We start from the raw sequence: 27,178 nt of genomic DNA, 5'->3' as shown, positions 1-27,178 counted from the left end.
CTCCTCAAAACACCACCAACAAATCTCACGAATCGCGCGCTCCCGCTTTCAAATCCCCAAGCCCTGCCCTTCTCCTAACCAACGGTCCAGATCTGGTCTTCGTCCCCGCAAACTTGCTCTATCTTTAACCCCTCCTTCACCTACCCTATATAAACCCCCTTCCCCTCTCATTTCAGCTTCTCATTTTGTAATTTTTTTTTCTCTCTCCCTCTCATTTCGTTTGTTTGTGCGTGATTTTCGTTGATCTCTCTCTGAGAAAATGTCGACGGAGAAGGAGAGGGAGACCCAGGTTTACCTGGCCAAGCTCGCCGAACAGGCCGAGCGTTATGAAGGTTCTCTTCTTTATCTTCCTATTTCTTCCATTTATTTTATTTGCATGTTTGGGAATGTTGGTCTGGATTTGTTTGTTTAAGGCCTCAGAATTGAGATTCGTTTTTCGCTTGGTAATTAAATTATTTTTGTATTTCTGTAATCTGATTATTATTATTTTTTGTCTATGTAAATATGAGGATGTTTGACTGTTTGGAGATATAGTGGTGATGGGTTTTTGATTTAGATTATTTTTCTGTCGTTGTTCATGAAAGCGATTTATGGGATCGGTTTGTCGATTTATCGTGTCTTGTTGATTTGAGACCCGATGCAATCCGTGGTAATGTTGTTGGACTAGATTGATCGATTGGATATCTAACAGAAACGTAGGATATTAGTAAAGATTTGTTGTGCTTTCCGCATGTTAAATACTGGTACTAGATGGCATTGTCGCTGTCTCCTTCCAGTTTGGTACACCATTCTACTCTATCTGTTTGGTGTATCAAAAGAAAACAAAAAGATTCGGTTCGTCGCTTACCCTTTTCTCAGTGCCCTCCATTTATTCATTTGAAAAAGGAGGAAGAAAAAAAAAAGAAGCAAAAAGAACAATGATGCTCTAGAACGGAAACTACTTTTGGGAATTTTACTTCCTTTTATTATTATTTGAATGCAAGCCATTTTATATATATATATATATATATATATATATATACACCGCTATAATGGCACAAGTGTAAAGATCTGGATTAATTAATTTCTGTACACGTAATGAACCTTATTTCAATGTTTTCTTTATCCATTATTGAGCCATACGCCAATAGTTGGAATTGAAATTTTCTTGCCTTTTGTTTTGGATCATTATACCCATCTGATTCTTTGTCAAAATTTTGGGTACTGCCAGATTTATTACTATGCATATCACTGTAATTGTTAGATCATGTACAAAAAGCTCTTTATGAATTCAATAAAATAATAATAATAAAAAAAGGACAGTTATATGATGTACTTTTGAAACTATTTTCCAGTTGTATTACTGAAGTGATTTCCCTCTGAAATCTCGTATTTGATTGATGATGCAGAAATGGTTGAGTGTATGAAAAATGTTGCAAGACTTGATCTTGAGCTGACTGTGGAGGAGAGGAATCTCCTCTCTGTGGGATACAAAAATGTCATTGGTGCTCGGCGAGCTTCTTGGCGCATTATGTCATCCATTGAGCAGAAGGAGGAGTCTAAGGGGAATGAGCAGAATGTTAAACTTATTAAGGGTTACCGCCAGAAGGTTGAGGAGGAACTCTCCAAGATTTGCTATGACATTCTTAGTATCATTGACAAGCACCTGATCCCCTCTTCCACTTCAGGAGAAGCCACGGTTTTTTACTACAAAATGTGAGTCATATTACTTTTAGGGTATATTCCATCACTTTTCCACTTACTAGATCAAAGCAACTCATGTAGCAGTCCATGTGATTGATTACTTTTAGCCTTATCAGTCTTACTTTATGGAATATAGTATATATTTATCTGATATTTTATATTCAATATATTCCAAAGGATAACAAACAAGAGAATAATTGTGTCTGAATATGATAATAAGTTACCTTTTCTGCCTCCCATGCTAGTGGTTCACATGTAATGGGGTAGACTCTTACTGATTCATCCCCTGTCCCTTGCCACCGATGGAGCATTAGTAAGGATCCCGGGGTCAAGCCAAAAGAGGTCAAAGATGTGGCTGAGTCATGGAATTAAATTATTTTAAATTCCACTATTTATTTTTGAATGTTAATTCATCGATTGTACTTTTTTGGAGTCATTGAAGGGCTATATGCATGTTAATTTATTAAAATTTTGTTGTTGATGTGTCATGAATGGATGCAGGAAAGGAGACTATTATCGGTATCTTGCTGAGTTCAAGACTGACCAGGAAAGGAAAGAGGCAGCTGAGGAGTCATTGAAGGGATACGAGGCATGTTCATTTGACATATCTTACATTTCCACCAATGGGTGGATCAATGCATGTTCGTGTATCATTCTTTACTTTTGATGTTACTTGATCTGCTTTCCTGCCATCTCTTTGTTAGGCTGCTTCAGCCACTGCAAACACAGATCTTCCATCAACCCACCCAATTCGTCTTGGCCTTGCACTCAATTTCTCTGTCTTCTATTATGAGATAATGAATTCTCCTGAGAGGTATTAAGCTACTTCCTCCATTATCTGTTTAGGGATTTTGAAACATTTACAAACTACTAATTCTTGGTTTAACATGTTACTGAAACTTGCAGGGCCTGCCATTTGGCTAAACAAGCTTTTGATGAGGCAATTGCGGAGCTGGACACCTTGAGTGAGGAGTCATACAAGGACAGCACCCTGATCATGCAGTTGTTGAGAGACAACCTCACTCTCTGGACCTCTGATTTGCCTGAAGATGGAGGTATTGTGGATGCAGTGGCTAGATTATCAGATGCATTAGTATAATTTTAGTATTATTCAATTGTTGGACAAGTCGTCTTGCAGATTTCGGTATAATGATATAGCAGAAAACTTTAGGTGCTTGATGCACAGACACTGTACAGGTGGTTAGAGTCTATTTGATGGCCACTATTTTCATCCTACGTTAGTAAGATGGAACAGTATGCATCCCCTTCTAAACCTCCATGTTTGTCAAAATTTTAAAGCCTATTTGGTTAAGCCTCCGCTCTCTTATATTTGTTTCTAGTTGATACGTTTATATTTTCTGAAATTGGTGACTCGAATGTAAATGTTCTCATGCAGGTGAAGACAACCTCAAAGGTGAAGAGTCCAAACCTGCTGAAGCTGAGGTAAGTGCTTGCACGAATCCTTTTGTTGCTTTAACCAAATACGGATTACCTTTGCTATTACTAAAATCTCGTTTAAACTATTTTGCAGCATTGAGGGGAGTACCTGAGAGAGGAGCCCTGCGCATAACAGTTAGATGTCAGACTACTTCATGAATTCAGCTTTTCTCATAAGGGGATTGGACTGAACAATTTGGACATATTATAATTTTATTGATCTTTGTGGATCCAACCAAAGCCAGAAGATCAATCAGTTGTCTGCCTTCTTTTTTTCTTGGATTTATTTCATTTTTTCTTTTTATTTTACTTTTGCTCGATGTTATTTCATTGCAACTTGTTATTTAAGCAATGGATCTTTTTACATTTTTCTTAAACATCTTTGGCTTTTTTGTTGTAATTTTGGATTAGACTTCGTAGGTTTGAAGCTATTGGACCGGAGCCTACAAATGATTGCCACTTAACATGTGGTTTTCTTTCTTTCTCCTTTCGGCTGGGCAATTTTGATCGACTCGATTTGCTTGTAGATTTGACTATAGATCTTTCATATGAAAGGAGAACTATATTTACCCCCTTAATTTCCCATTTTGTTGTATTGTCTCTTTTAATTTGGTTAATGTACCCTACCAATTTACTATTGGGATTGCAATGTCCCCTTTTTCCTCTCAAAATGACAAAAATACTCCCATAAAATGATTATATATATATATAATAACAATGTCTTTTTTTTTCAGTGATAAATCAAATAATCAATAGGGTTTATTAACTAAATTGAAAGATTGAGGAGGCATTATACGTTGTGTGATAAAAAATGAGAAGGTTAGGCGCAGTTTTCCTCGCTTGGAACTACCAAATTTTTAGTCAACCTCCGACATGATAGTATAAGAAGCTTCTTTCATGATCAGCCTCAGATTTGCACCCGGACCCATAAGTCCCATAACTCCAATATTATGGTCAACATGAAATACGTGTAACATGTTAAAACCCTATAAGAGTGACTCAGCAAAATTGCAAAGCATACGTACAAATTGGTAATTTAAAATTTTTTTAAAAAAAATCATGTATCAATAATAAATCTATAATCTCCCGAAACAATGCTTACACTAAAAAATTGCCCTTATCTTTTAGGGGTCTATAAACACAGTTTGCCTTTCTTTGCATTGGTCCATTTCTTGTTTTTTTGGACAGAAACTTATGGGCCAAAAAATTAAAAACGATGCACATTATATATCTCGTTTTCCATACTTAAAAGTAGAAAATTATAAATGTTAGTTTTGGGTTTATGATAAAAATACTACTCCTAATGTTACTTTCTGTCCAAATAATGATGAAACATTATTTAGGAGTGCATTTTCAAAAATTACTCGTAAAAAATGTATTATTTAAGTGAATTTTAAAAAAATTGCAATTTAAAAACATAATAAAAATTTTGTTTTCAAATCACACGCAAAAGAGTGATTTTAAAAATCGTATTTTCAAATCACACATTTTGAAATTGTAAATCTAAATGCATCTTGAGCTAAACGTTTGTTTCTGATGCATTAAGAGCAAAGCCTACCGTGTATCATTTTGGATTAGTTGACTAAAAGCAAGCAATGAGAAAGGAATTTTAAGAGTACATCTCTTTCTTTTACTCATCGTATTTTTTTTTTTTTTTTTTCTAATAAAAAAGGCAAGCAAAGGCTTAGATGATGAAAATCGCAGACGTTGTATTAAGTACAACTAAGCTATAGCCTGATCCAGCCTCATCAAGGCATAAGTAAAATCCCAAGACAAGTAATGCTAATAGGATTGAAGATTCTTATTTCGAGAGTTAAAACTCTCACCCTAATACATATCCAACTATTTGAGAATTTCCTTGAGGCCACTGAGTATGTGGTACATGCTCAATCATCTTATTGGATGTTGGTTCCGCGCTTTCCACAAGACTGGCACTTTCCAGATAGCAAGTTTTTGTCTTCATTTACAGTTTCCCTCAACAAGAAGGGAAACCAATAGAAGAGGCAACTAAAGAACTATGTCACAGTAACCCTTCTAAATATTTTAAAGCAACATCCATCTCCCATCAAATATGCTAAAAATTCGGAGATACATAAAAGATAAAAGAGAGAGAAAGTCACCGCTATACAATCTAGCCAAAGAAAAAAAAAGAGAAGTGAATAACAAACAAGTTCAAACAAAACGTGTATATATACCAAAATTGTCAGTTATGATTCTTCCTTGACGAAAAAACTTTGAGGTAAGCAAAAATCTTCCTCATGATTCAGGATTTCCGTCTCCTCATCATCTGGTTTCTGAAATTTATAACAGAAACACAAAAGAGCAAGATCAGCATGTACACTCAATCAGATCTCAAAACCAAAAACATACATGATGTCCAAAAGAAAGGAGCAGAAGCACATATATAAAATTTACCTTCTTGTTTGTTTGTTTGTTTATATCCTCTGAATGATGCATTTACATTAACTACTTGGGATCAGCAACAAAAATTCAACTCTACCAATTCAATATTTCAGAACACATTTTTTTTTTTTTAAGAAAAAGAAAAACAAGTTTCTATATCTATGCATATTACTTTTTCTGTTATCTCATTCTTGGTCTTTCCTTGGACAGCAACCTCCAACAAAAAGCATTCTACGTCTATCAAGAAACCTACTAACCAACCCTTCACTTATGTATGCCTACATCCTCAACCAAACTATACTTCATTTTATGAACATCATGCTGCTGATCATCAAGCATTACATGCATGAATCCACAGATATCCCAAATCTCATTAAAACAAACGATAACAAGGTATTTCAATATTTGAAACATGTGAAATGCAAACTTTGATTGAAGGACAGAAACAACTTCCAATTTACATGGGTTTTAGAAGTTTAAATAGAAAAAAATGAAAATGGAAAGGACTTAAAAAAAAGAGAAAGGTCAATCCATTTAATTATAGCATATAAAAATGAGTTTGAAATTGATGATGATATGGGGAAAGAAAAAGATATATATCATAAGAGCTAATCAAGTACCAGCATTTCTAAGTTGTAGAAACGATCCAGCAACTGCAGGACCTCATCAGAAGAGAAGTGTCGGTCAAAGCTGTGACAAGAATGTAGATATTATTAAGAGTATGTGTCAGACAATGAAAATTTACCAAAATCTATGCTCCAAAAGCTCAGGTATGAACAGAAGAGATTTATGAGACAGAACAAACCTTTTCCGAAGAAACTCCATCAAACCATAGAGGACAAAGTGGCGATGTATGCCTGGATGGAAACAATTTATCAGAGTGCTCATCGATTTCTAAATAAACTAAAAAGGGAAGAACACAAACGGAAGTTGATATACCATAATTTTCTAAATACCAACAAATTAAAATGCTAAAGGCAGCTTTTCTTTACAATATGAAAGTTAATCCTTTGCAAATGCTTATTATAATAGTTCCCCTTAAATTGAGTAAGTGATCAGACTCTATATGTACCAGTTGTACTGAGAAGAGATTTTATTCAACAAAAAATGAAACATATGCTCGTGATCTTCTACCAACACTAGTCCATACAATGAGCTTATTGGGAATCATTAATAAGCTCCTGTTAGTTATTTGTTCATTATCAATTCACATAACTGCTGCCCAAGAACGGAGAAAACTTCACTGCTTGATACAATACTCAACGGCGTGTATTAAACAATACGTGTTGCTTATTAGCATCCCAAGCTTTTCGGGTAATAAGTAAAATGTCACAGAAATCTTCAATATGGAGACACCAATACTTAACCAAGGTAAGCAGGTACCCAACTACCACATTTCTCCCAGGAATTGCTATATGCATACCCCTCATTGACTGGTTTTTCAAGGTTAGTGTCACACATATACGACAATGTTGCATTTCAGGCCCATCTTCAAGGAAATATTCAACGCTGATGATAGTTTGAACTGGAAAACTTTGTTGCCATAATTTAAAACAAACATTAAAAGTACAGAACAATGTTGCTTTGGAACTCAATGTAAGAGAGAAGTAGAAGCCACCAGATCATTCAATGGCAGGGAAACACAAACAAGAAGCTGATGCTCTACATTAACTGCCAAAGACATGTCAATTCATGCAAAGTTCATTCACGTTGTTGTAGTTATTTTTTTTTTTTTGTCTAAAAAAAAAAAAAATCTTCATAATCTCTTTCCAAACAATACCCTCCCACTCATTAAACATTCCACAGCAAAGATTTAAGAAAAATAATCACAAAAAACAGTCTCGCACACTCCCAACCATTATATCAGCTTCAAAACACAAATAAATAATACACATTGACTTTCCTTTTGCCTATTTTTTCCCTTCAAAATAACGAAATTCAATTCCATTGTCAATTTACATTTCCAAACACAACGCAATTCGCTTCTTATAGGAGGAGCTGAAACGCAAATAATTCCTCAACTCGAAATGAAAATAGAAAGAAAGACAAGGGCTTCCTACATAGTCAAACGCTTATAAACACAAGAGAATTTGATAAACCTGCCTTGTAGTTTAACCGGAGGATAAATTTCCAAAGCTTCTAACAGTCTAAGCTCCAATTCCACCTGTGATTGCTCCTATTTAAGCATAAAAATAATTAAAATAAAACAAAAATTAATTTAATTTGTATTTACACGCGCGCGCGCAAACACACACAGAGTATATATATATATATTGAGAGAGAGAGAGAGAGAGAGGGAGAGACGCGCCTTGGGGAGAGAAGAAGCAGAGGAAGGGGGGGCTTTGCAAGGAGAATGTACGGACATGCCGTCTTGTTCCTCTTCCCTCTCTTTGCCTCCATTGTCCATGTCTATATTTATTTATATATATATATATATACGTGAGTGTATAAATATGTTCCAATTTCACAAGAGAAGCGTGGTGTCTGTTTCGGTGTTACGCTTGAAATATCTTCTTGGATCAAACTGGAAAGGAAAGCATTTTCAGTTTTTTCTTGGTTAGGGTTTTGGCGTTTGATCCAAAAGGGACTCAAAGCAAGAGTGGTAATGCTGTTGGAGTGCTGGGCCAGCCCATGTCCCCGTATTGGGTGCACATAATGCGCCTCTTGGGATTTTAGGTTGGGCCCGTACTGGGCCAAGAGATCATGTTGAGATTGTGGACTTTGTGAAGGCAATTAACGGCAAGGCTGCTTGCATTTAATGATGTTTTCGTTTGTTTGAACTTGGGTTTCTACCGACTAGGATAAGGCCGGTAATTTTTGTCACAACTCGTAAATTTGACATTAATTCAACACAAAATTAATGGATTATAATGAAAGAGTTAACTTGTTTAATTAAATGAGTCGGTTTATAGTTGATATATATAGTTTTATACGTATGTTATGACCCATAAACTTAAAATTAACTTATTCATTGAAAGAAACTATAATGCGGAAATGATAAGATAGTAACACAAAGATATACGTAGTTCAATCTATGACTTACGTTTACATGATAAAGTTCTAAGGTTGCATTAAGCTCGTATTTCTCTGGGTAGTGTTTACAATATAACATGTTTCTATTTATAGACTTCTACCCTAACTAGGTTAGTTAGGTGATAATCTTTAATTATAGTTAGACTTAAACTGTAATTCAGTGATAGTCTTAAAGTGTGACTCAATGATATTTTTCAACTCTTTATGTCACTAATAGCCTGTGACTATTATTCTTAAACTCTATTATATATTCTTGCATTTATTATTTGATACGATTCGAACCCGACATTTATATATTGAATGCAAGAATTTTGTGAAAATAAAAAAAGATGAGGACGACAAGATGTCATGCGAAAAACAAAACAAGAAAAAGGATTTAAAAATAAATAAATAAATAAAAATTGGCGACCCGTATAAAATATTATGACCTAATTAACTGAATAACTAACCTTCAATAGATGTCAGTTGTCAGCCAACACCAGTTCCTCCGTCCCAACGTCCACCTAAGGTTCAATCCCCAAATCTTCTACTACTTTCCATTTTCCTGGTAGTTGTTTTAGCATCTCAAGCAATTAATTATTTAAATAAAGTAAAGTTGATTTTCCTACTTATTTTAAGCATAAATCAAGATCAGATTCTTGCAGAGAGAGAGAGATTTAAGTATCTGAAAAAAAAAATTAAGGGAACCATACTTACCCCTTAAATTACTATATAATTTTCAATGCTTCCTGTAAAAAAATAATAATAATAATAATAAAACACTAATTTTTCTTATCATATTATTTTAATTATATTAAAATCGCATAATACGGCTCGGGAACTTTTGTTAGAGGTTTTTGTGACATTGAAGAAGTGGTGTGATGGAGACATGTATTTTTGCATCGTTGTTGGATACAGATGCTGTTCCTTTTGCTTTCTTTTTTTGTTAATTATTTGAAGGGACAACGGCTCTCGTGCGTTCCGAAAACGCATGAAATCTTGTGGCTGTCTTTCTCTAAATAGGATTTCTACATTTGTTAGTTGAAACCGGAAAGCCTTAATCACTCTTTTTCACACCAAACTATTAAAACAACAGCTCTTTTATGATTCAGCTATAAGACAAAAGAATCAAAAACACACACACTCTCTCTCATTATTGAAGTCCATGAGCTCATGGTCACTCTTTCCAAGAACTCCCATCAAGCCATTTGATAATTCCGGTGCTTTTGGTAGATTTCTGTTGTAAACTGAAGCTTTTTTTTGGGTTTTATCCTCTTCCCGTATGTTCATCAATGTTCAACCAGAGTCACTCCTTTCTCTAGTTTTCCGAACCAAAATCCATAGTTTTCAGTAGATCTTTGTGTTGTCAGAAAGTGGAAAGAAAGAAAACCCACTAAGAATTCAGGCCCTCCAAGCATTTTGCTTACCAAATGGCTTCAATTACCAACCCATTTCAATCTTCAATCCAAACTTCTTCACGATTCTCTTCACTATACTTATCACCCAACAGAGCTACAGCATGTCATCTTGTGCTCAAGACTCGGTCACTGACTACTAAAGCCACGCGCTTGGCGTTTTCTCCGTTGTCGGAGAGCCGGGGACCTCCAACACCTGTCGAACTTTCTGGCAAGGCCTTGAGGTTTTCCGGTTGGAGTCAACTGTTGAGGCGACGTGGCTCTGTTGAATTTCCGGTCGTGGCAGCTGCGGCCGCGGATGCTGATGGGTCAAAATCATCACTCTCCTTTTTTTCATCAGTGAATTACTTCAATCTCCGTTTGGGTGCTGAGAAAATGGAGTAAAAGAAAGAAAGAAAGAAAGAAAAAAAAAAAAAAAAATCTTGGTTATTTCTTTCCACATGTAATTTCTCAGTTGCCAAACGGGGCTTGTTTCGACGGGTGTCTGTGTTTGTTTGATACTAATATCTTAAAGTGCAGGTATGCGAAGCCTTCTAAGAGCTTTTCTGAGAAATTTCCTGTGCTGGTTACCGGTTTCTTCTTCTTTATGTGGTAAGCTACCAGAGTATGTACATTTACATGGTCAACAGAATAGTTTGTAGGAATGGATTTTTTTTTTTTTTTAATTATTGTGAAAACTATATCAGGGTGCTAGGAGACAATGCAGCTTTATATACAGATTGCAATTTATTCTCGACTAAATGTACATCGCTGCAGAATTTGTTAACGTGGCTCTCATTTACTTCTTTTGTTCTTTTCATTTCAATGTGATAATTTCATATTTTCTTTCCTTTGTTTCTTCGCATGCTTAACATGTGTATTGCAATAATTAGTCAATAATTTCTTTATTCTTTCTGGTTGTGCTGTCAATTATTTTGACCATGTAGTTGAGGGTAAATTGCAGTAATCATACATTCCCTTGTCATTGCAAGAGTGTGTAGATGCAGGTTTACGTAACCAGTCCCTGATGTAGGCATTCATAATTAATGTAGCTTAAATCTGAATTAGCCCACCTCCCCCCAAGAAAAAGAAAATATCATAAAAATGAAGGAGAAGAACATACTAAATAATTGCACTTGATCTCTGTATGTTAACAGTTTTATGTTTTTCTGTGCAGGTACTTCTTAAATGTCATCTTCAATATACTCAACAAGAAAGTCTATAATTATTTCCCATATCCATAGTATGCTTCTTTGACAATACTGAAATTTCTCAATAATTATTGTAGCGTTTGACAAATTTCACCGCTTGCAACAATTTGAAAATCTTTTATATCTTTGCAGCTTTGTTTCTGTTGTACATCTCCTAGTTGGAGTGGTGTATTGTCTTGTTTCTTGGGCTATTGGTCTACCAAAACGTGCTGTATGTTTCAATTTCTGCATGTACTATCTTCTCTTCTCCAGGTACATGCATTACGGCTTGCACTAATGATATTGTTTTCCCCTGTAACCAGCCAATTAATAAGGAGCTCTTGGCACTACTAACTCCTGTTGCATTCTGTCATGCCCTTGGACATGTCATGTCCAATGTATCATTTGCAGCTGTTGCCGTATCTTTCACACACACTATTAAAGGTATAAAAATTTGAGGAACAAATGTAAAAGTTTCTTATGATAATCTCATTGATATCTTCTGCCTGTTCGTCTCTATGAAATTCAACTTAAAGGACGCTGTCCAATTTTCATATTACTGACTTTGATGTTCTAGAGCTGGGGACGATCCCACTCAATCCAGAAATTAAAATCTTGCTGTGCTTGTAAACCCACTCCTTGTGCTAGATGATGGTGATGCTGTGAGTTGATTTTGATGATATTCATTGGTGTCTGATCTAACATTAGTGCTTAAAGGTATCATGAAAACGTATTCCTGCATAAGTTCAGGAAATGGAACTGCAAGTAGATACCACTACTGACAATTTTTGCATTGACTTTTATGTTTTCGTTTGTCAGTAAAATTTTTTACTTTCATTTAAATCTGTTAAATTTATTTGTGCACATGCCTCTTTGATCAATGATGCCTCAATGTTTATGATAGTTTCTAGTTCCTAACTAGTCTTGATGTTTTTTCTGCAGCTCTGGAGCCATTCTTCAATGCTGCTGCTTCTCAGTTTATTTTAGGCCATCAAATTCCCTTGTCCCTGTGGCTCTCGTTGGCCCCTGTTGTTTTTGGTAACTCTTTAGACTTTGATTATTCCATAAAGCTGATAAGTTGGACATATTACTTAAACATGCTAGTAATCTTGTCAAAAACTACATGCAATTTGTATGTGAGTTGTCTGTGTGCATCTATGGATGTGCACGTGCAGCCAATTTCTCAAACTTGACAATGCCAACTCACCACTTAAATCTGAATGCAGTATAGGGTCGGCTTTTATGTTTCATCAACTGACCATTGATGCAATCTGTAACTTTTATTTTAGGTGTATCAATGGCATCATTAACTGAACTTTCTTTCAACTGGACTGGTTTCATCAGTGCAATGATTTCCAACATAGCTTTTACCTACAGGAGCATCTATTCAAAGAAAGCAATGGTAAGAGCTTTCAGTGAGTATGGTACTGCTCAGAAGTCAGTTCTGTTCTTCATTTTATAACCTCTAGAGTGTAGTTCCAGGTTAAAGAGCCCTGGTTATTTTATGCTGTTTGGCCTAGTTCAAGAAGCTGGATGTTGATGTGAGGATTCCAAATGCAAAAGCAATCCCTATCAAGTGTTATTGACTAATGCATATGCTTGCATCAAAATCTGTTGCAATCATGAAAATCTTCTTGCAAAAAAAAAAGAAGCATTTTTTGGAAATGCCTTTTGGATGGAACGAGTTATGTGAATTCTAATCAAAGATTTCCTTTAATACAGTTGCGTTTGATGAATTAAATGACCCCTTTGTAACTGCATTTGGTGACAAGGCATTGTTGAATGCAGTTGATTGAAGTGATATCTTTAGTGTTACACAGCCAACTGTGGTCAATTTTATGTGAAACACCATAGGCTCGTGTCTCATAGTCATAGGATTACCAAAAATCCCCTAAGATCTTAGTAGATACCATGCTATGTACAACAATGTTATCAATACTTCTGACAGATTTAATATTTTGTAAGAGAACTATTATAATTGAATCACTCCCTAAGAACATGAAGATTTCATAGTTCCAATAGCCACGACCATTTCATATATCAGCCAATTAAGCAACTTTTGTGTGAAAATGTAGGATAAAATTAAGTTGAGGGAACACATCTAGTTCTTTATGCATCTATTTCTCAAGTTTTCTAACCAATGCTTTGATTTTAATAGACAGGAATGGACAGCACAAATGTGTATGCTTATATTTCAATAATTGCTCTCTTGGTTTGCATCCCACCAGCAATAATTGTAAGTTAACTAGTCACAAACATTATGTAAGTTTTGATAAGCCCAATGTTTCACTAGAGGTTTATGTACATAATCATGGGATTTCTTGGGTTGCTTTCAGATTGAAGGGCCCCAACTGATGCAATATGGTTTTAAGGATGCTATTGCCAAAGTGGGTCTATATAAATTCTTGTCAGATCTGTTCTGGATTGGCATGTTTTATCACCTGTACAACCAGGTATGCCACTGGAATGCCATATTCAGCTGCTTCTTTAATCTAAATGTATAGGGGATCATAGTGTTTGATATACCTTGAAGCTGACCACTCAGCTTTTCTGATTGGTTTCATCTTTTTACTGCATTTGCTAGATTACCCGATCTTCATAACATCAGTTATGTACTTGGTTTGGTTCTTGCTTAGCTACTCCTTCATGACCAACCAATGTTGATATTGGAGAATGCTATCATATCAAAAGACATTAGTTGTATAGTATGTAATATAAATTACAAAATTAAGGCATTTATCTCTTCATATGACAATGTACATAATTTGTTAATGGAATGGGCTATGGATGAATATGTTGAATAACATGTATATATTTGGGATCTTTAACCAACCTCTATACTTGTCTTAGTGTCTAGTAGAAACATGATGCAACTCAAATTTGAAGGGTTTCTGCATTTTCTGAGACCGGATTTTTCCATTCCTCTGCTCCCCAGCTCGATTGATGAAAGTATTTTGTTATAGCCCCTTCTTCTGTTTTCTAACTTCAGGTTTGAACTTAAAATTGCAGATTGCTACTAACACCTTAGAACGGGTTGCACCACTTACACATGCTGTTGGAAATGTATTGAAGAGAGTTTTTGTCATCGGGTTCTCTATTATTGTATTCGGTAATTGCTCATTGCTTATTTATGTCATTTATATGCAGTGTTGAACAAGCAACTGAGAATTTCAATGTCAGACATTTTAGATTTGACTGGCTGCTTTTATATTCCTATGGTGCAAAATTTGGCAGGCAATAGGATATCCACACAAACTGGGATTGGTACTGTTATCGCAATTGCGGGTGTAGCCATGTACTCCCTAATAAAGGCAAACATAGAAGAGGAAAAACGGGTAAGATATCTCTTCTATTTGTAATACTTGACCTTCATTTGTGTGATTGGCCATATTTAAGGGAAAATTAGGTAACTCATTGATTGCTTTTTTTCTCAAGGAAATGTAGAGCATGTGTTTTTTTTTGGGGCATAAATTGAACGATTATAAACAAGCATAATATAATTGCGATATTCAATAGACATTAGGCTATGCTATCAGATTGTGAAATAAAGACTAGTGACCTTAGGTGACTAAAACAATATTAAGCTACTCCCACCCCTGGTTATTCTAATACATCTTTAGATCCTTGGATTTAATTTCAAAATCCACAGGTTTTTCCAAAATTTCTGCACTTGGAATGAACATGAACTGAAATATGATGACCAAATTATTATTTATCTTAGTTCAGTTCTTTTTTGTTTGACTTTGGCCTCACATATATTATATACCATTTTCAGAAGGCTGCTGCAACTCCAACATCATAGGGGTGTGCTGTTGGGTTGACTAAGCAAACCCTGTATATTAATGAGGGTAGTGAGGAAATCCATATGAAGTTGTTGAGTGAGATCTTCAGAGCCAGATTTTACAGAGCTGGTGCTGCTGTTTAAATTGGATGCTTCAACTTTTCAACCTTTTGGTGGCTGCTTCCATTAAAATAACAGCTCTGAGAAATGGTGAACAGAATAATAAGATCAGCGCAGAAGTTTGATCACAAATTCTACAAACTCATTTTGTATTTTTAACATATTTGCATTATTTCAATGTTGTAACATTGCAATTTTATCAGATGGTCTTGGAAGAGACTGATGCACTTTTGTCACATAAAAGCTTCTTCAATTTGGTCTTAGATTCTGGTTGGAAACAACCTTTTTCGGAACTCTAATGCACATTGTCTCTCTTTCTCTCAACTTGATCAGTTTATGTTCGGGATGGATTTAGGGAGAGATAGGTTTTGTGGTGTTTTCCTACCCGAAATGGAGAATTGTTTCACTCAAATCCCATTTTCTGTCGCAACCCAATTTGTCAAACCCTGCGCACTAGAGATGACCGCATAGGGATTTCCTCTTCCGTAAAACAACCATAATGTATAGTCGGTATGCCCTATTAGAAAAGTCCTTCCGTAATTTCATAAACCAAACAAAGTTTGGGAACAAAAAGACCAGTTTTTATAGGGTGTTTGGATGGAGTAATCTTTTAGGATATTACCTTCTTCTTGTTTTTTTTTTTTTTTCTTTTTTTTCACTTAAGTAGACGGAAAGGAATGTGGATTCTGTCTCAAGTGGCTTTTGCTGGGAATGTAGTTTTCATCCGAAAGAGATGGGAATCCACACTCTTTACTTGGGAATGTGGGACTTTTTAAAAATGACCAAGTGTGAAAAACACTTTCTTCAGAGCCCTTGAGCCGATGAAACCCCTCTCCAATCTGAACTAAGCTTACATGTGATCATACTCAATGATGAATTTGCCCACCTATTGTACCAATCCCCAAACCACTCCCAACTCATATAAGCCTTTTTTTCCCAAAAAAAAAAAAGCCAATTCAATCCCTATATTTTTAATTGTTCTCTATATTTTCAATTTGAACAGTTAACATTATTGAAAAATCAATTATTCTGCAAATATTCTATATGAAACTCTAACGACCATGTCATTGATATTTTGTAAATGAAATTATTACACTCCATCCCCTCATGGCCTAAAATTTCAGCTACATGGCCAACCACAACCATCACCCTAGCACAGTAGCACTACAACCCCCTCAGCCCCTTGACCTGCCAAAACCCAAATGACACCAAAGCCCAATACAACCATTAGGGACAGAAACTCTTGGAGCCTCAAACCCAATATAAATAGAATCAAACCCAACCATCAAACAGGTTACTTGCATTCCATTATTGCATTTCAATGGCCATAATAACATAAAAACCCACCAAATTTTGACAGGGAAATGGAAAGCCTATTCCAGATATTCTAAATTATCGACTCTCCTACAATTATTTGTCAACATTCAAATCATTCTCTCGTTTAGCAAGTCACTGCCCTCTAGTTTTCCTCGGAAAGCACAAAAAGAATACATTGACAAGGCAAAAAGAAGTATAAATAAAGGCTGTAGGTGGCTCTGACTCTAATACCTCCTGCCAACGCTCAAAATTGAGTACCATCAAATAATTTACAAACAAGGATGAAACCTCATGATTCTCATTAGAAGACAAAGCTAGTGAACTTGGGAACTTGGTGAACCAAATTTCCAGCATTGAGATTTTCCAGACCAAGGAGTGGCTGACCTGCAAGCAGAAAAATAATCATTAATGAGCAAATAAATGGTCCATCTATGATACCCTATTTAATGCTCCACGCATATGTTAGTGCTCCTTTGTGGTGAAAAACAAGTAGCAATTATCTTTCATGCCAAGATAACTATTGGACCCCAAAAAAGAATTTCAACCAGAAATGAAAGTGACATGATTTTTTAGGTATCAGATTCGATCTTCTGAACAGTCAAATTCACCACTTACAATTATCAAACCATCCAATTTCTAGGCCTCAGTTTAAATAACTTCTAGTATAGCCCAAATTTGAAACAACTCAGCTGTATGTCAGCAGGACTGGTCAAGGCAATAAGAATACTACTCCCCCTTCTTTAAGCATCCCTATTATCTGTCAATTTACCTATCTGGCAAAATCGGTGTTGTAACGAAGACTAAACAGCATGTCCCTGCCCTTCTCTGTACCCATTCGATACTGGTACTTTTTAGCCAGGGTCTCCACCCGGTCATCACTCTCATAGTCCATCTCACGAGTACAACGCCTTCTGACCTTTTTAAGTGTTTCTTTCGACGGTACAAATCCAGCAGTTACCTGCCCAGCAGGTTTATTACACATGGAATTAGCTTCTTTCCATAGATGACAGACCAAATTTTATAAACAAGGGAAAACTTCACTTACACCACCCCCACTCCCCCTGGCGGAAGTAGAAACAGTTTTGCAATTATAACCTCAAAATTTAAAAATGTGTAATGTTGGTATCCCATGTTTAAGTCCCTTTCACGCATTTTGGGCATTTTAATAAAAAGGGGTGAAACTAAAAGGGACTAAAGCATGGGATCCCAACATTGCAAATTTTTAAACTTTGAGATTATGATTGCAAAACCACTTTATACTTCGGAGGGTGTAAGTGAAGTTTCCCCTATAAACAAAAACCGAATTATGAATCAAATAAAAAATGCAGTTACCATCTCGTCAATCACAGAGAGTGCAGCTTTTGGATCTCGGTTGATGAGATGAGCGTCAACAAGCAATGAATATGACATTGCATTTGGTTTAACACCCAAACTTACTAAGTGCTCAAACACCCTCGAAGCTTCAAATGTCTGCAAAGGAACCAGAAAATTAACTGAGCAAGCTGCTGTATCTTTTATGGGTGGGTTTTGTGTGTGAGAGTGAGGGAGAGAGAGAAGAGAGAGAGGAAAGTATAGTCCTAAAAATATCCAACCTTCTTAAGCCTCCCAAATGCATACATCAGAGCATTGTATGAATGAATATCAGGGGTCAATCCAAAAGTGGAACCAATTGCCTCAAAAGTTTGGTAGGCACGATCAAGGTCCCATATATTTGCACAACCTAAAACTACGCAATTTAGAGCAGCAACAGACTTGTAAGGAGGATCTGCACGGCTTAAATTCTCCAGTTGAAAATATACCTGAGGAATATATAACAATACAGATCAGCAAGAAGCTGCAAATGGATAAGAAGACTTGACTAGACAATTAAGCTCCTACTACATAGCCACTATAAATCACGTGCATACTATAATCTCCAGCAGAGGAGCATACAAGAGATCTATTCTAGTCTGATGGTGTATCAACATGGCATACAAACATGGTCGTTGATAAGCAGAACTATCAAAATTAACAATAACGGAATAATGAATTGAACAATGAATTAAGAGTCAAAACAAAAAAAATGAACTAAAAGCCTCCTCTCTGTCTCTCTAAATTACAATTTGAAGTTAATGTTAATTCAGTTGCTCTTTTCTTGTCTACAAAATGTTCTTATATGTTTGTGATTATCTTTGCAGTATTAATGTTTGTTTTTCTTAGGGTTCTGCACCTTTGCAGGTGACATATTGTAATTTATTTTGATTATTTTACTTGGAAACTATATCCTTCAATATGTGCCCTGATTAACTTAAAAGAGATATTGAGCTCAACTTGGGCTACCTTATCTTAATCGAGCTGAACTTGAGCTTTGAATTTTTTTTTCATGAGCTGAGCATAAGCTGAGTTTGAGCCCACTAGAAACCCTATTGAGCTGAGCCTGAAAAGCACAAAGCTCAGCTTGTTTACACCCCTAACAAGAACCAAAACTATAGGATTCTTTAAATACATGCAATAGAACAAATTCGATGTAACAACTCAATTCATATAAAGCAGAACACCTGAAAATATCTAACAAAGAACATAATTAAGATGCTATGCATATAAGCACTTTGTTCTCATGAGAATGCTAATTAACAACTTTCAAAGATGGAAAGACATACTGAGTCCAAAGTCTCAAACCCCTTTTTGGAGCATGCCATGACCAATGGATATAAAGAGGTAAAGGGAGAGAACATTTCTTGTCCTGCTTCTTTATCTGAATTACCGTAAGCTGACTCGAATTCATTTAGACTACCAAAAGCCCTCTGCAGATTGCCCAATGAAGCAAGGGCATATATCTTTCCAAGGTAGGATTCTGGGTTAGGGGCCTTCTTTTGACGCAAAGAGCGGCGTAGGATTGCCCATGATGCATCCAGGAGAGAAGGACTGTAGGTTCTACCAGCAGTTCCAAGCGCCGATAAAACTAAGCCTTCATCCACAGAAAGCAGAACCGCTGGCCTTGCTTGCTCACCACGAGCAATCCATTTGGCCATAAACTCCAGGGCATAGTATGCTAACTGGCTATTACCTTCTCGCAATGCAATTTCTGCAATATAGTAGCACAAGTTCCAGGCAGGACAAAGAGCTTTGTTCTGATCCATTGTCTGACAACACCAATAGAAACAGCTACAGATAAGAATCATTAAGCAAAAAGTGAACCTCCTCACATGCTATATTCGAAGTATTAATCAAATCAGTCATCTACCTTGCACCTCTCAATAATTGACACCAATGTATCCAGCCTGCCCTTATCAACACAGCTCTTCACACATTCAGTAAACACCTTCGTTGACAGCATATAACCAGATTTTAAAGCCAAATCTAAATATTTCAGGGCAGCGTCAATCTCATCCGTCAAAAACAGCATGTCAACAACCAACTCATATGACTCATTATCAGGCAGAGATTCTTTCCCTGTCTGCAGCATCCTGATAAACAAAAAAGTGAAGATGATCCATCAAAAAGTCAATGGATATATATATATATATATATATATATACTTTCTCTATGACATTATCCCCAAAGGACAAATGTAAAGAAAGAAAATCCTTGTGCAGTATTTTAGCTTGACAGTTTGTTCACACAAAACAATCATAACGCTAAATAGTTCCATAAACTCTAATGACTGGTTTCTTTTGCTGGTCAATGTGTAAAATAGAATGTCAGAATTCAGAATCTCCATACATGTTGTCTCATTAAAAAAAAAGGTCCTTTTACATACCGCATGAAGGGTGTTGCTGCTGTTCACTTGTGAGTACAATTCAGAAAACCTTATATGCTGCATGAAAAGGCTTTTGTATCATGACACCCACGTGTGAATTCCAGTAGAGACAAGACTTACATGGTTTGAATGGCATTTTACCAGTATTTCACCCCCCTTGGCTTTTTCAATGCATTTATTTACTTATTTTAAGAGGAATATTTTTCATTTTCAGTGGAAAAATTACCAAACCTACACAGACCTTTCTTTTCTATATTTGTAGGGTATTTCCATAATTGAGTTGGATCCAAAATATTGCAGTGGTTCCTAAGAGTTCTAGGCATGTTTTCTTCTTTTTATTCCTCTTTCTTCTCACCTAGCCCTTGTTTTCCTTAGCTTTTCGTCAAAATACAGTAAATCCATAATCCTTAACCTCTTTAACCAACGCCATCATCCCAAAAGACCAAAAACCCTAATACAGCAGCTGCCCAGAATTTCCGGCAGCTTAATACTCAATTATACAAATAGCAAACTTCAATCTGATTCATTACCAGTATTTGTCACAGCTTTGATTTGAACATCAATTCTTACAGATACCCACATAAAGTGATTAATAGTCTTTGTGCTTATTGCAACTAGAATATCTGAACTAGCAATAACCGAAAGGAGCAGCTGTATCCTGTATGGATATATCAAGCCCTGACCATAACCAGTTGCTCAGTCATCAACCCCAACAGTAAATCAGACAAGATAATCATGTATTCCAAAGTTACAAAATTAAAACGCCAAGAAATATAAAACTCAGCTTAATAGAATAACAAGTCAAAGCAGTAAAGGCAATGTATACAGAAGTGCGGTTGCTTTATCCATGATTCATTCGGAACACTAAATAAGTTTTGATGGGATCATGGAGAGCCATAAAAACCACCATCTAAAACCCACGTGTAATTAGTTACCAATGAGGGAAGAAACATTATACAGAAACAGTACTACTCAGCATTTCATTCTTTACGCACAAAGACAATCATAATCAGGCTAATCAGCTCAACGTAACTACATGCCATCGCATTTGTCAAATAGAAATCCATGCACAGTTACGTACATGAACACATACATAACATTGTGAACAAGAACAAAAGATTGAAGGGCTAACCGTTCGAGCAATTTGGTGGCGGCGACGGTCTCCTTGCCTTTGTACATGGCCTTGAGGACCAAGTTGAAGGACGCCGTGTTGGGAAGGACCCCGTAGTCCTCCATTTGGGCCACGAGGTCGAGCAACTCGCCGGCCGAGGCATTGATCATCAAGTTGGCCGTCAGGTAATGATTGTAAAGGTTCACATCGGGCTTGTTGGGCTTACCGGCCTTGTCCAGCGACCGAATCCAGGACTCGAAGAGCTGCTTCATGTCGCCCCAGTGCTGCGAGGTCATCCAATCGGCAAATACATTCATCAAGCTCTGGACGTCTAGGTTTTGGGAGAGGGCCTGGATGCGAGAGCTCTGTGGCTGGTGGAGAAACCCTAGGGGGACAAGGGACTGAGTGAGGGACGCGTTGGGGATGGGGCTCCTCCAGTTCTCATTGTAGAGAGGGCTGCCGGAGGCCGGATTGGGAGGGAGTGGAGTGGAGGTCGAGGTCGAGGGCGGAGCTGGCTCCGCGAGTTGGGGCTCCTGGGAGAGAAATGTGGAGGTGGTGATGGTCTTGAAGAAGGGATTGGAGTTGGAAATGGCGTTGGATTTGATTATTGTTCGGGTCCGCGTGAAGATCGCCATTTGGGAAGCCATTGTTGATTGGGGGAGCTTCCTTCAGCAGAGGTGTCTAGTCTCAGTACGTTTCATTTGATCTACATCCAGTGGGCTTTTGGTTAGGGTTTTGGGAGGGCTCCGTGGGGCTGGAGCCTGGGGGTTATCGCCTGGTCGCTTTGAAAAGGGTGATATGGTAAATTACAATTATGTCTCAACTCTAAGATATATATATATATATATATATATATATGTGTGTATTTTTGTGTTCCTCTTCTCTTCTCTTCTGTCCTTCTAAAAAGAAAAATACTAAGAGCCAATATTTTCTTTATATTTGGCTTATTTCATCTTACAAATTAGCCATTAAATTTGTAAACGACCTCGAATCTTACATATTTAATGATTTTTCTATTTAATTTGTAAAAAAATATAAATTAAATATGAAAAACTTATTGATCTCTATTATTTCTAATGATTGATTTGTAATATGAGCTTAGTCAAATATAAAGAAAATTTGATTCTTAACATTTATCTTTTTAAAATCAAAACTGTGTTTTATCACAAATATAATAATAATTTTAAAAGTCACATAATTTTTAAAATGACAAATGAAAAGACGAACTTTTAGCATCACTCTCGACTTTCGTCCGAGATGCAAAAAAGCTTGTGCCCCCGACTCTGCCGCCATCGGAAGCCTACCTGCGCGGGTCAAAAGCAAGTCAGAAGCAGGTGGGCTGCCTGGATCCTTCTCCGCTTTCACAGCCCTAAGGCCCTCCTGGCCCATCATATGAACGATATAGTTCTGGATCTGAATCGGAACTACCTATTGAGGGAGGCAGCCCAGCCTCGTGCATTTTGACCCTGGCTAGGCTTCCAATGCGAGCCAGCCCAAACCCAAACCTCTATGCGAGCCTGCCTCCATGGGCTGGGCTCGGATAAAGCGTGTCTTATTGTGCACCACATGATCAACGGCCACGACAGAGAGCATTATTTTGAATTAATTAAATAACCATTGATCAGTTTAATTAATTGTTTATATTAGATTCGATCAATAGTTTAGAAGACCTGAACAGGTGGCATTTGGCGTGTGATAGGCCCATAGAACTTTTGTACACAATCGAAGAGTTCAAGAAAAATGTGGCCCAATAATCAAACACTTGCAAGACTAATTTACATAATTAAATGATGGCCACGTGTCAAGATGTCTTACAGCAATCATACAATCTACACTTTATTTTGCCTAGACTTTCATAAACTATTCGACCCACCGACCACCACTAAATTATGTTTCACGAAAGTTTCGTTAGAGACATTTTACGAAATATGCAAACTTCATTTAATGGCCCCAATCCAATTCCCAACAGTCTGTTATCCAACCTCTCATAATATATACATATATAATAAAAGTTTCAGGTACATACAAGTTTTTTATTAAATTAACATGATAATTTACATTTTATTTAAAAAAAATTGAGTGTCACATATATAATGTGGTAACTATTTTAATATTTTAGTGACTGATATAATAAATGACAGATAAATTGTTGTATCAATTTAGAAGAATTATGTGATAAATATCCATATCCATGATTTTTAATGGTGTTAAAAAGTCTCGGGACGGTGATGTCCCTATCCGCTTATGTCCCTATCCGCTTATTCTGATATAGTGCTTAAACTGCTTTTAATGGCGGTTTTTCAGATGGCCAAATCATTTTATGACCAATTTCTTATTTTTTACTTGTATTTATCGTATTTTTTACTTGTGTTCATCCCATTTTCAATATTATAATCCTTGTAAACCCTCCACTATTTGTTATAGAGCCGACAAAAAAAAAAAGAAAAAAAAAATTGTGTTTGAGTAATTACGCTTAAAAGATGTAACATATTTTAAGTAACTTTTTATATTATATAATATTAACTACTTAAAACACGTTACACCAATCCGACGAAGCAGCTGGTGTGAAAAGTAGGATTGGACTTTTCATGTGCATGTAAACACAAGCCAAAAAGATGGAGAGGGTAGGAGGAGGGCATCTAGGGGGTGCGATTGTGGACCATTTATTCTCTTGGTTTTTTCGGCTTCGGCTGGTAGGAATTTCAAAACTCCAATCAAACACTTTGGGAGACTTATCAAAATCCAACAAATAAAAGTGATCCAAAAGCAACCACAGAATACTTCCAAGCATTTTAGCTTTTCGTTTCCACCAAACATGTTTGCTTTTACGACCCCCCCATTGCCAAATAAAAAGGCAAACTTTAATCCTTTGTTTTTTTTTTTTTGTTTTTTTTTTTTTTTTCTCTGTACTTCTCATTATTAGTTATAATTATCTATTTATTGCTGCTGTGGATTCTTCATCACCTTAATAATCATTACTAAGGTTGAATCAAATAATTATATTTACCTTCCTTTTTTTTTCTTTTTTTAATCTATCTTCTCAAACTTAATAAAGATTTTAAGTATGAATCATAACCCTACAATTCACTGCATTCCAATTAAACCCTACAACCACCTACTTTCTTACCAATTGACGGCCATGACATGAAGAAAGAGTGCATGCCTTATGATACAAGAAACCTTTTTCTAGTTGAGAAAATGATTTTTACTTGCCAAAAATTAATTAATTAATTAAAAAAAAGAAAAAGAAAAGAAGAGGAGGATTTTTCAAAGTAATAGATAGGCAGCCGCTTTGATGGGTGCACAGAAATTAATGCAAGGAGGGACAGAGTTGTCAATGACGTATGTCCCCTAAAAGCCAAATCCTCTGTTTGGACGAGAAATAATAATATTTAAAACTTAGAATATTGCCTTTGAGTTTGTCGGTTGGGTGCCTTTCTTAAGTTTCTTCAAATCATATGAGCAACAGCAAGATAATAAATATAGAAAATAGACTTTAACTTTAACTTATGACTAAAACTGTTCTGGAATATGGCAGGGTTTGGTGACAGTAGATGATCCCAAAAGCTTCTGAAGGTGTAAATATGCTGGTTTTAACTCTTAATCATTACATAGGATAAGTATTGACCACTTTGCATCTTTTCTATTTATTTTATTAAAAAGTCATATGTTTTTCATATGCAAATGAACACATAATATTTTTATTTACTAAATTGGATGAAGTTTCTTCAATCCCGTTTGAAAAAATATCTGTCTAACAATCTAAATTATATATAATTTTAAGTTTAATCTAAAATATATATAAGTTTATTCAAATCTATATATTAAAAATTCTTTACACATCTTGTTTACTTACAGATTGAATACCATCACTTATGTGACTCGTATTTTTCTTCTTCCATGCCTCCCTTCAAGGAACTCTTGCGTGTTGCCGTGTTATGAATCTTTGTTCTTTTATTTCAAGAAATCTTTATTTATATCGTATACTCTCGTTAGCTCCTATACTGTTTGTGATCTTCATTTTTCTTTCTCGTCCACCAAGATAGTTGGATTACGTGGTCTGGTTATGTTAATTTTTTTTTTTTTTTTTTTTAAAAAAAAAATGCTAAATATTACGCCTCTATCTCACTTAGTCGTCTCTGAGAAGACATTAACAATATACATAATAATGTTAGAGTATATCATGGATTTCAAAAATAATAGTTATAGTATAAGATTATTATTGACTTACAGTTGAAGAATATTACTGAGTCACACTTGAAGGTTATTACTGGGTTTAAATTGAATAGTTAAAGACTATCACCTACTTAACCAAGGTAAAGTAGTAGTCTATTTGTATTCAACATAATTGTCATATAAATAAGAGCATGTTATATTGTAAATATTACTTTGTTAAGTAAATATAGGTAATAGACTGAACCATGTATATGTCTGTGTTGTTGTGGTTTACCAAACACAATCCGACCAAAAACTCCGCCCTCTTCAACTCGGCTTTGGTTTCAAAATATCCCATGTCCCCATCACAGACTATCTGATTCAACCTCTTCATCTTCCCCTGCTCATGAATTTGCTTAAAATGATTCAGGAGGAGTTTGGTGGTTTCATCGTTGTCCAAAGGATTCTAGAAAATTGAGATATTATTTTCAGTGCCGACGACAATGATGGGTCCGAATTATTAAAGCCCGATTTTGACTCAAAGTGGCAAAATCTACTCAATTGGGGGTAAATAAATGCGTTTAAGATGTCCTCGTTTTGTGGGATGCTTTAAAAATGGTCACCTATATCAATATGTGTACTAACTTTTGCTATTATATATAAACAGAGATCTTCATTTTTTATTTTTTATATAAAATAATAAAAAGAGAGGGTAAAATCTAACAATATATGGAAGGGAAAATATCTATTTAGTGTAAAAAATGAGAAATATTATCTTAACATTAAAGTTTAAAAATAATAATTATAATATTACTCATCATTTTATACTATGGACCTATTTGAAATTGTGTTTGAGATACTTAAAAGTACTTTTAACACTTAAAAAATTCATTTGAAAAAAACGTACTCATTTGGTAAAAAAATAAAAAGCGTTTTTTAAGGGTTCAAAAAGCCTAAAAATGGTCAAAACGCACTTTTGACAAAAACTTAAAAATAAAGCTTTTGCCCAAAAGCTCTTTTTGACTTAAAAGCTATATTTCTCAAACGCAATCACAAACATGCTTTAAATAGATACCTATTCCACAATATATAACATGCCAACTTAGTTTTTGGGGGTTGGTAGACCATTTCATTTGAACCGGTGAATATCTGTTGGTTATATTTGAGAAGTATTTTTATGGAGTAGTGCAACAAGTTCCTCTCGTATCCCTTTTGAGTCCCTTCAATAATGATGTGGCTATTAAAATTACAATTGAACTTGTGATTGATTATTATTAAATTTTGATTAAACGATAATTTTAATAGTCACATCATTCTTTGAATAACTTAAGAAAGATATAAGATGAGCTTTTAAAATTACTCTATTTTTATCTCCTAAAAAAGTGAAATAATCAAAATACTCTTCAATTGTAACTATCTAGATACTTTACAATTCATTTGAAATGAAAAATATCCCGTTCCTGATACATCAGGATCAACTTTCTTTTTCTTATTTATTTATTTTTTAATTAGGATCCATTCCATGCTTATCAGTATTTTTTTCATGATTCATGCACCAGCATGAGATGTTGATGCCCCGAATGAAAGCATAATAAACATACTGCTGTGCTGGCCTAAATTTAGCTAATAAAGGAAAAAAGATAAAAGAAAAAAAACTCCAACATATTGTCTTTTGTTTGTTTATCTCTACCGCTTTCTCAACTCTCTTGTCATCTCTCTTTATCCCTTCACATAAGTCACTCATCTTCTCTTTCACCATAGAAGAAATATCTCTCTCTCTCTCACTCATATCAAATCATCTGCAACAAAGCTGACAAGTTTATCATTTATCTTAAA

General features: G+C 35.6%; 4 protein-coding genes across 4 annotated transcripts; 2 read left to right on the top strand and 2 right to left on the bottom strand.

Moving 5' to 3' along the window:
- The first annotated feature begins 19 nt into the window (after positions 1–19).
- LOC132177373 (14-3-3-like protein GF14 iota) lies at positions 20–3,703 on the top strand. Its single transcript, XM_059589658.1, has 7 exons — positions 20–332; positions 1,389–1,695; positions 2,185–2,272; positions 2,388–2,497; positions 2,590–2,738; positions 3,080–3,126; positions 3,215–3,703. The coding sequence occupies exons 1-7, from the start codon at positions 260–262 to the stop codon at positions 3,218–3,220; spliced, it is 780 nt and encodes a 259-aa protein (XP_059445641.1). The 5' UTR covers positions 20–259; the 3' UTR covers positions 3,221–3,703.
- Positions 3,704–4,809: 1,106 nt separating this feature from the next.
- LOC132177375 (uncharacterized) lies at positions 4,810–8,101 on the bottom strand. Its single transcript, XM_059589659.1, has 5 exons — positions 7,832–8,101; positions 7,627–7,699; positions 6,329–6,380; positions 6,144–6,213; positions 4,810–5,414 (listed from the first exon to the last, which is right to left on the bottom strand). The coding sequence occupies exons 1-5, from the start codon at positions 7,928–7,930 to the stop codon at positions 5,328–5,330; spliced, it is 381 nt and encodes a 126-aa protein (XP_059445642.1). The 5' UTR covers positions 7,931–8,101; the 3' UTR covers positions 4,810–5,327.
- Positions 8,102–9,648: 1,547 nt separating this feature from the next.
- Positions 9,649–15,283, top strand: LOC132179490 (triose phosphate/phosphate translocator, chloroplastic-like). The gene is made up of 12 exons (XM_059592224.1): positions 9,649–10,258; positions 10,470–10,541; positions 11,107–11,172; positions 11,273–11,351; positions 11,443–11,563; positions 12,062–12,157; positions 12,409–12,521; positions 13,278–13,355; positions 13,456–13,572; positions 14,129–14,228; positions 14,354–14,454; positions 14,895–15,283. Exons 1-12 carry the CDS (start codon positions 9,966–9,968, stop codon positions 14,919–14,921), a joined length of 1,263 nt encoding a protein of 420 aa, XP_059448207.1. The 5' UTR covers positions 9,649–9,965; the 3' UTR covers positions 14,922–15,283.
- Positions 15,284–16,289: 1,006 nt separating this feature from the next.
- On the bottom strand, positions 16,290–21,988 carry LOC132178771 (pentatricopeptide repeat-containing protein At1g26460, mitochondrial). The gene is made up of 7 exons (XM_059591318.1): positions 21,209–21,988; positions 19,561–19,783; positions 18,977–19,459; positions 17,930–18,136; positions 17,670–17,807; positions 17,107–17,295; positions 16,290–16,721 (listed from the first exon to the last, which is right to left on the bottom strand). Exons 1-6 carry the CDS (start codon positions 21,832–21,834, stop codon positions 17,107–17,109), a joined length of 1,866 nt encoding a protein of 621 aa, XP_059447301.1. The 5' UTR covers positions 21,835–21,988; the 3' UTR covers positions 16,290–16,721.
- Between the last annotated feature and the right edge of the window lie 5,190 nt (positions 21,989–27,178).

The sequence above is a fragment of the Corylus avellana genome, chromosome ca4 (genome assembly GCF_901000735.1).
Source record: "Corylus avellana chromosome ca4, CavTom2PMs-1.0".
NCBI classification, from domain to species: domain Eukaryota; kingdom Viridiplantae; phylum Streptophyta; class Magnoliopsida; order Fagales; family Betulaceae; genus Corylus; species Corylus avellana.
The sequence above is the reverse complement of the archived record's forward strand: the minus strand, read 5'-3'. Positions and strand labels throughout refer to the sequence as shown.